A 15937-nucleotide genomic window follows, 5' to 3' on the forward strand; every position below is an offset into this window, starting at 1 on the left:
TCTGAATTAAGATGATCATTTATCGACACCATTGAACTATAATAATGGTACAACTTCAATTGAAGTTAATTAATCTTGGATCAATTTCAATACAATAATTAACTCATTGGTAACTAGTTGAGACTTTTTTGAGAATTATATAATTGTAATTAGCTAAAAGAAAATAATTAACAATACATCGTGAGTCGATTTAATTAATAATAAGCTTTTTTTAGGTTGACTTTTTTGCTCAGACTTTTGAAAGTCATACAACAGAAATAGTATTTTTTTCATAACAATCAACCTTGCAAACAGAATGGAAGCTTAAATAGCGTTGATTAATTAATTGTGTTGACGTATTTCCTCAATGGTTGAACAATTGTCTCATCAGTCATGTCACGAAAATACCACGAGCTACACGAGTCGAAAAAGTCAAAGTTCAAAATGAAACCTTTGGTTTGGCAGCAGTTGGTTCATAGTAACTGGAATAATCTTTCGTCGAAAAAACTTGAAAAGTCCAAATGACCACGAAAAGCGCAAATAAGATTTGGATTATAAGACGACCCAACTGAGAGACTTTCATTTTGAGAGATTTTAAAATCCTCACGAGTTTTATTAATCGAATGACATTAATTTGACCTTGAAAGTGCTCGAAAATTTGATCTGGTCGATCTGAACGACCGACACCTCACGGAAATAAACGGTATCACTGACTGGACTTTTACATAATTCGAGGCTTAAACGATCTAAACCCGTTGGAACTCAATGAAATGTTCACTTGTAGGAAACTCGAAACAAAACTTTCGGAAGATTACTAAATAATCCATTTGAGCGCTTGGCAAATATCGTCATCTAGACTTGGACAGTTATCGATATTTCCTCAACTGAATGAGTCAATTAAAGATAAACAATCAATGAAATACTTTTAAAAACTTTTTTAAGCTTCTTTGTTTTTATTATTTTGGCTTTTCGTTAATTTTTGTGCTAAGAGATGTCACTTTATCCTCACAGAGAAATATATTGTTACATAATAAAGTTTGTTCAAACTAATAAACTTCCTTATGAAAGAAAGTTAATCTTGTCAAGAAAATCTTACTAAACACAAGTATTAAAAGTGTTGGATTAGTTTAATCCATCAGATTTGTTAATGATTATTTTTCATCGTTAATATTGGCAGTCAAACGTTCATGATAATTGAAACATAAAATGTAGATGATGATGGCGATGGCAATGGCGATGGTGATGGTGATAATATGGATGATTGGATTTGGGGAAAACATGAAAATCCAGATTAAGATGACGACAAAAGAGACTATGACTTGATTAATTAGTTCGTAGATGTAAAAAAGGCCATAGGGTGAAGTGATTGTGAGATATTATTGATTTAATTGCGATCAGATTAAATCATTTTCTTTTCTTTTCTTCATCATTTACACGTTTGAATCTCCTTTTCAATTTGACAAGTATCACATTGGACATAACAACACCAATGGAATCGACATCTACACCTTTCACTGACCATCGCCGAATGAGTGTCATAACCTCGTCCACAACACATGGATTCACATCCATCGGAACCACGGGAAGTTTTATTACAAACTCGCCCCTGAGTTCCCAATGTACCAGTTTTGTCCATACAAAAATCGGGTGAACCATCGACATGAACCAAATCTTCCGCCGTGGGTAACTTTTGCCGCTTATTTCGAACCTGAAGTTTACCTCGTTTATTGATCTTTACCTCCGTTGATTTCTCATACTTTTCTTTCAAATAATCGCCAACCTTTTGTAAGAGAGAAAAAGAAAAAAAATCAATTAGTTAACTGATTAATCCTTAATTTCCATCAAAAGGTCCAATTGTTCAATTAAGCTTAACAATTGAATTGAAATTTCCGTTTTTTTCGTCATGATCTTCATCTCCTTTATCCTAATCATTCACTAATAATGATAGATTATCATGATTAACTTGGATGTAAATGGTTTTAAGCTTTTACTTGTTAGTAAAATATTGATTTCTTGTGAATATAAAAAACACTATTTTTTATTACCCAAAGAGGATTAACAGTTAATCCGATTTACTTGCACTCTCCTTATAGTTTTTTTCTCATTCTCTTCCCTTTTCAGATTAATACTATTCTGATTCCATCTCTTATTCAATATATTAATAAATGTACATCTCTCTACATGTTCACATAAACCAAAGATCTGACCAATTGTTATCATGAAGAAAAGAAAAAGATTAGATGAACACATTTAATCTAAATGGATTTTGTCATTGGGATTATAATACTTTTCGATTGGGTGGTCAGCATTCACCTTCTGATTATAAATCACTTCTTATTCATCATCATCATTATCATCTCGAGTTCTGTCCTTTTCTCATTGTATCTAAATGACCAATGAATTCGCCACAACAACGTTCAACTCAATTCCACACCCAAAATTGCATCTTCTTCAAGTTTATCATCACCATTAAGATGAACATGTAACAATCATCATCATGATTTCATCTTTTTCTCTCTCTCTCTCCATCTTTTTTATATATTATTTTCTTTTGCAATTTATGTCTCTCGATTTCTCATAATAAAGATAATGATCAATAGGGATCATGGATTGGAAAAGAATATCAATTTCTTGGATAGAAATGACGATTATCATCAATGAAGATGCTTGAAGATAAAATGTATATAAATGATTGATGAATTGAGAATGTGTATCTTTTTCTTGATAGATAAAAATTGCACGAAATTAACTACTGTAACTAACAATTATGACTTTATTCCGTGACTCAATTACCGTAATATTATATTCTAATTACAAAATTTGCCCGTGAATTGGCCTTAAATGACCTCACACTCTATTGGGCGATTCGATCACTTTAACACTTGCGAAATTTTCTCACCGAAATTGACAACAGAAAAGTTCTAATAGTAAAAAAAACTTATCAAGAGATAATTGTTGACCAAAGTATCGAATTCAAGTTGAAATTGAAACAAGATAATGAACAGATTATCAATAGATTAAGAAGATTAATGTCTTAATCTCTTTCTCTCTTTCTTTCTTTTGTGTCAATAACTAATTCTTAATGGAGTAATATTACAAGGGATATTACATGGAACTTTTTTCTCGAAAGTATTGTTCACAAATTCGAAAGCAAAAAGTTCTAACCAAGAAGTAGAAAATTTTTGCTTTTCCTTTTCTTTTCTTCAACTACAAAAGATTCTCGAAGCTCGTTAAAAAAGAGAAGGATAAATGAAAGATTTTCATTATATATGATAGTTTGAATTCTTTCATCGATTGATTTCACTTGAAAAATAGAAGACACTGTATTCTATTGAGTGAAATGATGATGATGATGATAAGAAAGATTAATATGTTGGCATAAAGGAAAAAGAAGCAATATTCTCCTATAAAAATCACACTAACCCCTGGGGCTAAATTAGTTGTTACAAAGACATAAATGATTGAGATGAAGGCTTTTCCCTACCAAACCCTAATAAGTAATTACAGGTCAACACGATATTATTAGTCAAGTGCTTTACTAGTAACATGAACGCTGTCGTCTTCGTATTACTTTGGCCTTCGTATCTTTCTGCCTTTCGAAAGTTAGAGAGAGAGAGAGAGAGAGAATTTAGAAGAGAAAAATTTTGTTCTAAAACAAAATCCCAACTGAACATCTTAACATTTCCATTACTTATTAATTTACTTTCAGCGTATTTCTTAATGATCATCTCAAGATGATTAATTAATCCACTGCAAAAGAACAAGTAACAACTATTATTATCACTTTACCAATTGGTTCGTAAATTTTGACATCAAATCTAAGGCCACTTTTTACTCTAATCAAGAGACTACTGTAGATTAGTACCTGGCCTGTGATGGGAAAACCCTTGAAGCGATTATACATCGAGGGCGAGATAATCCTCACCGACGGTTCATCATCTAAATGTTCATGAATTTTCATCTAATCAACAGAATGTTAATCTTAATATTAATGGAAAGAAATAAAATTCTTAACATTTATCGATATTTTCTCAATGAATAATAAGTTAATCACAATCAAGGTAAATTATTAGAACTTATTGTTAGTATTATCTTATTTTGAATTCTTAGGCTGGAAGAATAAGAAAAAAAAATGAACATCCGAACAATAGAGTCACAATTAGATTTGCATGATTCTTATGGATTAATTAATTAACTTGATTGGCATTTAATTCTAATAAAAGCTCACGATTAATGTAACAAATTCTTATTCTTTAGTTAATTTACTTTAACGAACAATTTTCTTTTCTTCTCTCTGATAACTTAATTAACTTTCAGCTTAATAGCCTCGAGTAAGAATAGACAATTTCATTAATCTCTCCATTGTTACCTTATTAATATTATCCAAGATAATAGACTAATCATGTAAGTGAATATCAATCCATGTGATGGCGATACTCAATTTCCAATTGAAACAAAATAAGAATCTTTTTTTTGGTTAATCGATTCGGCTAATTGGATATTCGGCAATTTAAGATGCTAATTATCATATTAATCTAATCTTTTGACCTGAGGTAACAATTAATAATATGAATGTAATAAAAACGAAAAGTTGAATTGAAATTAACCGTCGATTCTGTTTGAATAAGAAAACAATTAAACTCGATAAAGCATAAATTGTATTTTCGTTTTCTCTTTACTTGTTATATTAAATGGAATAGAATTACTTTTAAGACAATTAACAAATAGTAATAAAAAAATAAATACCTACGAGTTGATACTAATTAACGTGAGTGTTTTTCTCTTGTAATATCAACTTTCACCGAAAATGATTAACTGCAATTAAAAATATAGACAAGAAATTAAGAGCTGTTCTAATATCTGTTAGAAAATGTGAAAAAATGATTTCTTTTTGTGGTAAGATAAATGATGAGGATGATTAAGAGTGATGAAGATGGAGATGAGGATGAAGATGCTTTTCTATATAATATGTAGACAAGTTTTCATCACTTTTTTGATGAAAACGTGATGAGAGAGAGAGAGAGAGAGAGAGAGAGAGAGAGAGAGAGAGAGAGAGATGAAGATATTGGAGATGAAAAGGTAAATAGGTTTGGGCGAACCGGTCGAGAAATAATTGAGAGCAAATTAAGAAACAATTTCGATAGTTAATTGTGGCTAATGAAGGAGATTTAGAGAGGCCTTTAATTGCGGTTGGTCAAATCATCGAATCACAACTAATTATCAGAATTAATTTGAAAGATAATTAACTATTTTTCTCTTCATTATTATCCTTCATCAGTTTCTTGTCATCTTATTTCATTTGCTTCTAATCAAATTGATTGTTGATCAAGGTTAATATTATTATTACTACAGGTAAGTTTACCAAATAAGGATTATATTTATACACCTTAACCTTAGGTTAGGCCCTTTTCTGATTCAATATTTGATAATCGATTGATTTGATTGTTAAATATTGTAAAAGTAACAAAAGATGAGGATAAATCAAAATTTGTAGTTTTTTTTGCGTTTCGTTTGTTTATCTTACCTCTCTGAATGAAGATAATTGTTGCCAACAAGTTATCAATGAACAGGAACCAGAGACTCCATGACATTTACAGGTAACTCGTGTTTTCTTTATAACTGCCTGAGGGTTAATAGAAAGGTGAATAGTTAAAAAAGAGAATCAAATTGATTGTTGTCATTGAAAGAAAAAAAAATTGTTAAATTTTCTCATGCTCATTACCCTTCGTCCGACTTCATTGTTATGTAGATTCATTAATCGTCGACCTTTGTCCTTAAGTGACTTCAAATTTGATTTTTCTTTCTCTTTCAGGTCAATAAATGTCTCGGAAAATTTGTATCCATAGTCGATATTGTCACCACATCCTCCCCAAAGCCAATCTTTTTTCAGATTTTTAGGTCTGTTCGCTTTGGAGCAGCCACAATTGGGTAATTGTCCATCTCTACAAGCTCGAGCAATTGAATGAACCACTCCGGCTGTCGATATCGCATGAGCGAAAGCCGATTCACGAGATGCTAAAAAATTAAATAACAATTTAATTTAACAGTCAACAAACTGATTGGAAAATAATGGTTATCAGAATTGCTTGGAAATTGTAATTTAAACTGTATCATCAATTGGTCACTTTCAATGGACACATGATGATGATGATTAGTTGACATGATAATCACAAGAGACTAACAAATATCCAAAGTAATCATTTAAATAGCAAACTAATCAATAGATTATTGCAAGTCAGTGATACTTATTAAGCTTTAATTACGAAAATTAAATGGTGAATTGGGCGGGCTGAGTTTCCTCCTTTTGTACAGGTAAATGTTAAGCCCAAAGCCTTAGTTAAAGGGCGGCTCAAAGCTCAAAGGTAACAAAGGTAAGGTGAAGGTTAAATGTTCACAATTTAAGATGAAATTTTAAGACATAATTAAGGCGTTGGTCCGATATTCAAATCATAATTTTGTTAGGCGCGAATAAGTGTTAATTTTGAAATTCTTTTTTCATTTTAACAAAAATAATTATCATGTTTCGGAAATTTGATTAAAATGATTTACTGCTAATCGAGATTAATCTTGTTTCTCCTTCTTCTCAATCATTTCTGTTAACTAAATCTATTTGTTTAATCATCAATTTTGATTGTCTGATAATAAGACAACAATTAACCAACATGGGAGGTATTCAAGTTAATCATTATAAACATAATCAAACTAATCAAAATAATCATGGTCATTAGGTAATAATAACAAGTGATTGTCATGGAGTAAAATTGAAAGATTAGTTGATGATTAAATTTTTGTGGATTAAAATTTTTTCAGCCCTTAGGTGATTAGACTAAAAGTTTAGGCCAATCCTCAATCAAAATCAAGGTAAACAAGGTTTACAATTGTGATTAAAGATAAATCGTTAATCAATGCAATTAAACCACTAATCTAACCATCAACTTTCAATTGAAATGATATTTAATTTTCTGTAATATTTTGCTAATTGTGGTTACAAATTATATTAATTTATGTGCACGTTGATTTGATTGATGATCAAATCGCGAATTGTGATAAACATTAATTTATCCAATGATTAGTTTAAATTGTTTAACAAATCGTCACTTAATTTGCTAAACTAATTACATAACATAAAAAGATAATCATAATTACTTTCAATTTCTTATTAAATTAAGTTAATTACGTTGACAACAACGGAAACAATTTACTTTCATTTACTAATAGTAATCATTTCATTCATTTTGTATGAGTGTATATAAATTAATCCAATGAAGAATTAATTAAAAATCTTAATTACCCAAAACTATATTATAATTGATTCTCCCATTTAATTTGATAACCTTATTAAATTACCTTTGATAATTAAGCAATGAAAAGTCATATGAAAATCGGTTAAATCAGTTGAATGATCAAATTACAATTAAAGTGAAACATGATAACTTTCCTACAAATTATAACAATTTAAGTTATCAATTAATTCAATTTGTCATTAAATTTAGTTGACTAATTTTGGTTTATATGAAAACAAATTACATCTCAAAGATTTAATCATCTCTATGATGATTAATTGTGAGTGGAGATGATCAGTCAACTAATAATAATAAAATAATTAAAGTTAATTAATCTTTACAATATGAAATAATTTCAAATGAATGATGATGATGATCATCATCAGGACAATTGATCCACCTTTCATCCTCATCATCCCGCATCATTTTTTATCCTTTTCCTCCTTCGCATCCTCATCCTCATCATCATCATCATCATCATTTAATTTTACGAGTAGATAAAGAAACTAATCAAATGATGATAATGATGATTATGATATTTAGTGAACAAGATTAAGTGGCCTTGTTAAAGTACTTTGGTAAAAAACGTAGTATAAATTAATGGATTATCTATAAATCAAAATGAAAGAAGATAAAAAAGTTTTAAAGATGAGGATGAGGATGAGAAGACAATTTTCAAATAAAGTGATTCTCATCATTCTCATCATTCTCATCCTCATCTTCATCCTCATCATTTACTATGTTACAACTATATTTGAACTAAATGGGCGTCAAGTTTTGGCTCTAATTGTGAACATGAGAGGATGAAAAGTTGTAAATGCAATTAGAGTTGAAGATTAAATTAGTATCCAAATTGCCGATGAGTTTAATTTTTTTATTACGCTAATAATATAATAAAGTTAAATATTATCGCCATCCATTGATTAGTTAAGGAAGAAGAAGAAGAAGAAGAAGAAATTAAATCATCTCAATGAACAATTAAACTTATCAAATTGATGGAAACGTAAAATTTTGTTAATGTCAACCAGCATTTCTAGTGAATGTTTTATATTTATAAAAGGTAATGATAAATAGTAAATGAATTAGGTCAGAAAAGATATATATCATTGAGAAGATGGAAAATTGAATCTCCAATTTGATAATAATAATGAAATTTGTGAACTAAATGTGATCATCATTAACTGATTGTTGGAATTGATGTTCAACTCAATTGTGATCATTATATTGTACTCATTTGATCACAATGAACACTGGGAATCAACTCGACAGGGAGTGAATCTATATTTTTATATATATTTCTATATATAAATATAATATATGTTAGGCAAGGTCACTTGATGAATTGTTCAATCAGATTAACGGAAGTGAGTGAAAAAGTTAAGGACCGGAAATTGAGGATATTGGCTTTTTATTATAAGCACTTTGAAAGATTGAAATAAAAAAAGCACTAAATAGCTTAGGTTGTTTTCACTATTATAACTCAGTAAATAGTAAAAAAAGATGAGGATGGAGATGGAGATGCGAAGTCAAAGTCAATGGGAATAAGGATGAGGATGAGGATAAGATAAAAGATGATGATGATGATGGAGAAGTTTTTTTTTCTCTGCTCTTTCTGAATTGTTATTCGCATATTTGATTAGTTGTATTCTTAGTGGTCAAGTGTAGTTGTCATTTGACCATAAATCACATTGATTGTTAACATTTTGTATTAATATTATTACATGATGATGATAATAATGAGCTTCGATTTAATCGAGCTTATTAAAATTAATGGTTCTCTTTGCTTTTTTTTTATTCTTTACTGGTCTTTGGGAGTCAAAAACACACTTTCACTTAATCATTTGAAATTGATTTAAATTTACATTTCTATTTGGTTAATCATTTGACTGGATTAAATTAATGGATTGACTATTGTTTACTATTTGTAAAAGAGAAACAAGTTTTCAAAATAAATTACTTTTCAATCTTAAGTCAACAAGTTAAAAGTTGAGAGTAAAAAACAAACTCTCACCAGGTAATTACCTTTTGTTAGCTGAAAATTAACACTTTTATGATGAATTTTTCAGGATCATGATAGATTTTTATTGTTTTACAATGTTGGTGATGAAACTGTTGATTTATTTGAATAGAGAATGAGAGAGAGTGAGAGAGAATTGGAAACAAGCATTTGATGGTGGAAAATGATGAGAATATGAATGAGGATCAATGTGAACAACATGATGAGATTAACTTGAGAATGAATCATTCATTAGATTCATTTTTTGTTCATTCTATTCAAGAGGATCTCTCATGTATTTCCAATGGAATATTAGTCTAATCCAATTTTTCTCCTTCGATATGAGTTTTATATAAAAAAAATTTTATCGAGAATTTATCATATTTATCGTATTATCTTATTTTCCTTTCAATTATTTATCTTTACTATTAATATATCAACTTATGGATAAGTTTATCTGTTATTTTTAGTTGAATCGAGTTGCTAATCGAAAGTGATAATATTTTAAAAGAGTTTCGAATATCATTTAGGATAATATTCTAAGGAAATTGTTTTACTTACCTTTATTAAGAATTGATCCAAATGCAGATGATTCATCGAATGAACAATTCCATCGGCTATTCTTAAATTGCCATTGGCATTCAGTTACTCCCAATCTCGCACCTTTGCCAATATGTGACATATGATCTTTGTAAAGGTGACACAATTGCATTTGTCCTTTGGATAAACCTTTCATTTGGTCACATGTTAACTTATTTAATTTATCCTCGATGATAACTTGCTCGATTCTCAATAAATCGGGCGATTTCGAGACGGAAAGTGAACCAGTTAACGGGTCAATCAGATTATCCGTTAAACTGATTCCCTGCATGTCCAGGGTTTTGGCTACGAAAGGTAGGAAAGCAAAGACAAACGAAATGTCAAACAAAACAAAATAAAATATTAAAAACGCAAACATTAAGGTTCAATTATGTTCGTGGTTCAGATGATTAAAGTACTTCAAGTTATTTAGAACAAATTTTTTTCCTTTTTCTTCAAAAGTAAATATTTTTTTATATCCAATGGACTTTTATTTATATTTTTTGTTTCTTTCAACTTTGTTGTACGAAAAAAGGTATAAGATAAAATTGTCTCAGTTTACCCTGAGAATAGGTGAAAACATTAGTGATTAAGTGATAACGAACAGTGTAAAAGGTGAAAAGTATCAAGATGATGGGAAAGATGATAAAAAGATGGATGAAAAAAGATGATGAAGATGAAAAAGTGCAAAAGAGAATTTAACTTCCCACTAGATGTCGCCACTCATCTTATTCTTTTTTCATTGGAATTAATGAACGCCATCTATTGGGTGTAAATGTCAATTCTAAATAAACTTTTACCTTGGACTCGATTTTTTTTATTACTTTTCTGATCTGATTTCTAAATTAAAGTAATTAAAGTTGACAAGTTGTTTTTTCGATTCTCTTAGGTAATTTATCAATATGATTTATTTAGATTATTCTTTATGATGATTAAACAGTTTGCGAATTTACAATTAAGGAAGATAACCAAGCTCATTAATTAGATCGATTTGTGATAAACTTTGATCTCCATTTGATTGGGACTTTAATTTTCTTCCATCGGATTTAATTTTACCATTAGTTTTATTATTATTAATTCGTTTAATATTTGTGTTAAGTAGAGAATCAATTTGATAATTGGATTGATTTTTTCTTCTATCGATTAACTGTTTCAACGTTTCTAAACCATTTCGCTCCTCGGGAAGTTCTTGAGTTCCAATTATCCCGATTGTCTCTGGTAAAGTGACCCTCGAATTGTAATTAACGTTATTATTATTAATTGTCTCCATTCCGAGGAAATGACCTTTACCTTGATCATCATTCTCGTTTAATTGTAATCGTTTATTCCCGTCGAGAGCTAATTTATTTCCACCAACATAATCCAATGGTTCGGCTAAAGATAAATATCGAAGATCACGATCAACGAAAAGGTCCATTCGATTTCGTTTCTTTTTCCTTCTAAACTTAAGATTGAAACTTTTTCGAACCCATGATCGTAATTTCCATCGTCCTAATCGTCTAAATAAACTGTTCGAAGATGAAGATGATGCTATTCGAGATTTAAAATCAGTTCGATGATGAAAGTTAAGAGGATAAACGGATAACGGTTGATCAATAGTCGACCAGCGAGGTAATTGGTGTTTGTCGATTTGAACCATTGGTGGATTAATTGGATTCGAGAGTAAATCCTCTTCAACGAAAGTTAACAGTCCATCTCCCTCATTTAATTCGCTCGATGGAAAACTGCAAGTTAAATCGTCATCGTCATCATCTAATCCATCTGATAATCCATTGAGATTAGAATTAGGAAGAAATTGTCTAAAAGTTGGTGAAGTTTTCAATTTAACACCAGGACAATTAACTAATCGTTCACCTCTGCGACCAAATTTACTCAAAATACTGGAACTTTCGTCTTCACTAAATGTTGGCACTTTGGGACTAATTTGATGTCCATTCATTAATTGTTTATGATTTGGTAAATTGTTATGTACAATCTGGTGGGTTTTCTTGGTATAATTATGATTTATACCATTTGATTTATCATTATAATTAAGATGAACTAAATATCCATTGTAATTGTTTGTCTCAATTGGATTAATATCATTTTTATGGTTTAAATTTTTCCTACTATCACATTTTAATTGTTCAGTTTTTACTGATTGTCCATTAATTGAACACGCTTGGCACAATGAATAAAACGATGATGATGAATTATGAGACAGTTGATCAGTTGATTTAGTTGGTTGAACATTTCGTTTACCATTAAATCTTAGTTGATTAACGGTCGATTCACTCAATTTTGGTGCAACCGATGAAGGCCAAGGTCTCATTCCTAATTCACGGCGATAATTGAACACTTCATGTCGATTATTATTATTATTGTTGTTGATGTTCGATGAATTTGACCCTCGAGAATATCGAGTAGCAGGTCGTTCATCTGTACTAACGGTTAAACGAGAAGTTCTATCAGTTAATACTGATGGACATTGATTTCTTGTTCGATGATTGTTCAAAGCGATATGATGATGATCACCTGAAGTGGCCGAAGATGACAATTGTCTTGATGATGTTCGAGAAGCAATTTCATCAAACGATGTAAATGAATACGAAGGTAAATCACTAGATATTGGGATCGATGGGCTACCGACCTTCAAGATACCATTTTGAACGTCCGATAAATTTGACGATAAGTTGATCGCATCCTCGACACTACAACATGCAAACAAGTGACATTCAAAGATTTTAGGTGCTGATACTTTGCGAAGGACACACAGAAATAATGGCGGATGTTTGAGCGATGAAAGAAATCTTGACCGTTGATTAGTTAATGGAGTGTAAGCTGATTGTTTCATGATCGCCGATGAACATGATAACGGGATAAAAGCGGCTCCTGACCGATGGCGACCATTTATTTTCAATGGTCGACAATTGAACCTGATGCCCGCCCAAAGGACAATATTGGACAATGGTGTTATTACTTTGGTTACAACAATCCTGTTAGGGTCAGTTAAATTTGATTGACCAGCGACCGATAATGTTGTCCGAGATGATGGATCAGGTTCAGCGATGACAACACCATAGTTACAAACTTCAATCATTTGATAGCTTGATGAATGGACACCATTGGTAATACTGGTGACATATTTTCTTTGGGCGATTGTGTATAAATCAACTAATTCTGATTGAATTGCTGTTAGACCTTTATTGAGAATAGCTGATGACCTGCCTGAGGCGCTAATCACTCCAAGATATTTAACTTTGACACTCGAAATGATTGATCCTAACGAGTCACTTGTAGTTGATGAATTTTCACTTACATGGTTACCATTTTGACTTTGGAAACGTTTACGGCCATTTGCACGTTGAGATTTGGCGACGGGATGAGAAACGCGACTTTGATGGACACTTCCGGGTGATGAACGATATCGCAGTGGAAAATTTTTATTATCATCATCATCATCATCGTTGATCAATGATGATGATGATAAAGGAAGTTTATTTGAAAACGATAAAACTGATGTTGATAACATTCTCAATGTAAACTAATCAATTGATTATTTGAATGAACACAAGATACTAAATTGTTAGTTATCATTATGGTTAATCAACCAAATTCAATTGATTTTTGATGATATCGATTTACAATGAGCATCAAATAATCACAATTAATCACAATTGAAACGGAATAATTTTTTGTTTTTCTTAGTTTTTCCTGAGAATCCAATTCATTGATTTCAACTGAGTCAATGTAAAGATGAGGGAGACTGAGAGAGAAGGTGAGAGAGAAGATGATGGAAAATATATTCGAAAGACTAAATAGAAAGAGGCAGCTGACGCTGAAATGGAACCAGTTTTACTTGAATTGACCTTAAATGAAAACGATCGTTGAAAACAACTGCGTCTGTAAGAATGGGAATGATTCGTCGTTCACAACGAGGCCCATTGAGAGGAGATTAGAACTGAATGGACACAGGTCAATATATTTGATTGTGGAAAAAGTTATTCTCAGTTTTTTCTTTTTTCTTCTAATTGTTCTTCTTCTGAGAAATATTAGAATCGATAATTATTATAATAATAATCATGATTATGGTTAATATTTTGATGATGATGATGATGATGATTGAATGATAATATTTACTAAAAGATAAGAATAAAAATCGTGTGAAAGTGAAAACTTTTTCTTTTTCTTGGAATTGTAATTTTTTTATATTCCAATTGATAATTGGCTTCCTCTTGGCCTAATTTTTTTCTCGCTACATGTTAACCCAATAAGAGAAGATGAAAACTCTCAATCTCGAAACTTTCTCCTTCATAATCATCTCACTTTCTTTGTTTTCAACTCTTCCAAACTCTGAGTCTCATCATGTGGTCACGCCCTGGTCACTTTCTCTCAATGAAATTCAATAACAACAACAATCAACTTGTTCTCTCTCTCTCTCTCATGAATCTTCATTTTCCTCCTTCTCATCATCCTCATCATCCTTTAATAGCCTTTTCTAGGTCATCGTTTGTTTCGCTACGAAAGATCATCAACAACAATTAATAGAAATTAAATTCGAAGATGATTGTTGTTGATTTACCTTAATTGTTATTACTCTCAAGTTTATACTTCGAGCCTTGATTTCACTTTGATTCGGAAGATAATCAAACACATGCAAATTCATTGTGTCAATTAATTGTTAATAAGTTTGTTAGATTGATTAGATTTAGAAAAGGAATTGATTAAAATTGTTAAGATTATATTTCTATCGATTATATTACAATCAAATTTAATTGTTATTATTACACTTGAATGTTAATCAAGACTTGAGATTGTTTCAGGTTGTTGCTAATTGTTTAAGCTTATTGTTTCTGAGAGGCAAGTTAATTACAATTAACTGTCTCATTTTGCTTTTAAATTTGTTTCATTAAGTGTTTAGGACTGAGGTCAAATTAACTGTTAATTGTTGTGATAATTTTAAAAGACATCAAGTTAATTAAAAGACTTGACAAGAGTTTGATTGGATCAACTTTTGAAACAAAACAATTGAAATATTAGACATTTTTAATTGTATCGTTTACTATTAATTTGGTTGTTTAATTGAACATAATCGTGATTTAATTGAGTCGATCAACAATCAGATTAATTTGAGTATCGGGTTTCCTTAACTTTGGTTATAATGTTTTGCTTAAATCTCAACTGTTACAATTAATTTCCAATTTGATGGTTGATACAATTTATTAATCACGCGTCTTAATCTTGTATTGATGATTTAATGTATTACGAATCCGATTATCTAATCGTTAATCTTAATCGTTGATCTTGTTTCTTGTAATATCATTGAATTAATAAGGTTTGGTTAATCACGATTAACTTTGACCGGAATAAGATTATCATTTAAATCAAAATGGAAACAATTAATATCAAGTTTATTAATCATTTTAATTATTACTTTTGATCATCAATATTATCATTACATTGGGATTGTTAAGATTAACAATTTATTGTGATTTAATAACATTGGTAAATATCAGTTAATTGACTTCAACTAATTAACTGAATAAATCACTTTTAAATCAGTTAAGATGAATCTTATCAAATGCTTCAATTGTTGTTGATGTTTTAATTGATTTATTCATGATTAAGTCGTGATTTATACGTGAATTAATATCAAGATTAACATTATGATAACAATTAACGATTTGTTTTCTTATGCTTTTGTTTTGTTTTAATCATAAATTATTCAATAATTAATTGTTCAACCTCCAAATAAGAATAACAATTAATGATAGAATATAAAATTATGGCCTAATTGTTTCGTAAACTTGATTAATTAATTGTCTTCAGGTGAAAGCATCGAGTTTGAACATTTAGATTAACATTCGAGAAGTTAATTTCCTAGTCACTTGAATAATAACAGAAAAAAAGTAAATCACAAACAACCACTTAATCATTTAGAATCTCAAATGAACTTGACAACAATTAAACAGTCGCTTTTAAATTTACGACAATTAACTTATTCAATAGTAAATTAATTCTCTTAAAATCCAATTAATCAAATCTAAATTATATATACAAAAGGTCATTTTCTATCTTTAATAATGAGAATTACATTTTTTTTCCTGTTCTATACTTTGTT

At 30.0% G+C, this 15937-nt stretch overlaps 2 protein-coding genes across 2 annotated transcripts; both read right to left on the reverse strand.

Moving 5' to 3' along the window:
- Nucleotides 1-909: 909 nt before the first annotated feature.
- Nucleotides 910-10560, reverse strand: LOC128390023 (protein Wnt-5b-like). Its single transcript, XM_053349689.1, has 4 exons — nt 9820-10560; nt 5702-5994; nt 5504-5602; nt 910-1759 (listed from the first exon to the last, which is right to left on the reverse strand). The coding sequence occupies exons 1-4, from the start codon at nt 10214-10216 to the stop codon at nt 1406-1408; spliced, it is 1143 nt and encodes a 380-aa protein (XP_053205664.1). The 5' UTR covers nt 10217-10560; the 3' UTR covers nt 910-1405.
- Nucleotides 10561-10717: 157 nt separating this feature from the next.
- LOC128390004 (homeobox protein 2-like) lies at nt 10718-14066 on the reverse strand. Its single transcript, XM_053349663.1, has one exon. It carries the CDS (start codon nt 13346-13348, stop codon nt 10793-10795), a length of 2556 nt encoding a protein of 851 aa, XP_053205638.1. The 5' UTR covers nt 13349-14066; the 3' UTR covers nt 10718-10792.
- Between the last annotated feature and the right edge of the window lie 1871 nt (nt 14067-15937).

The sequence above is a fragment of the Panonychus citri genome, unplaced genomic scaffold (genome assembly GCF_014898815.1).
Source record: "Panonychus citri isolate SS breed McGregor unplaced genomic scaffold, ASM1489881v1 Contig00113, whole genome shotgun sequence".
NCBI lineage: Eukaryota > Metazoa > Arthropoda > Arachnida > Trombidiformes > Tetranychidae > Panonychus > Panonychus citri.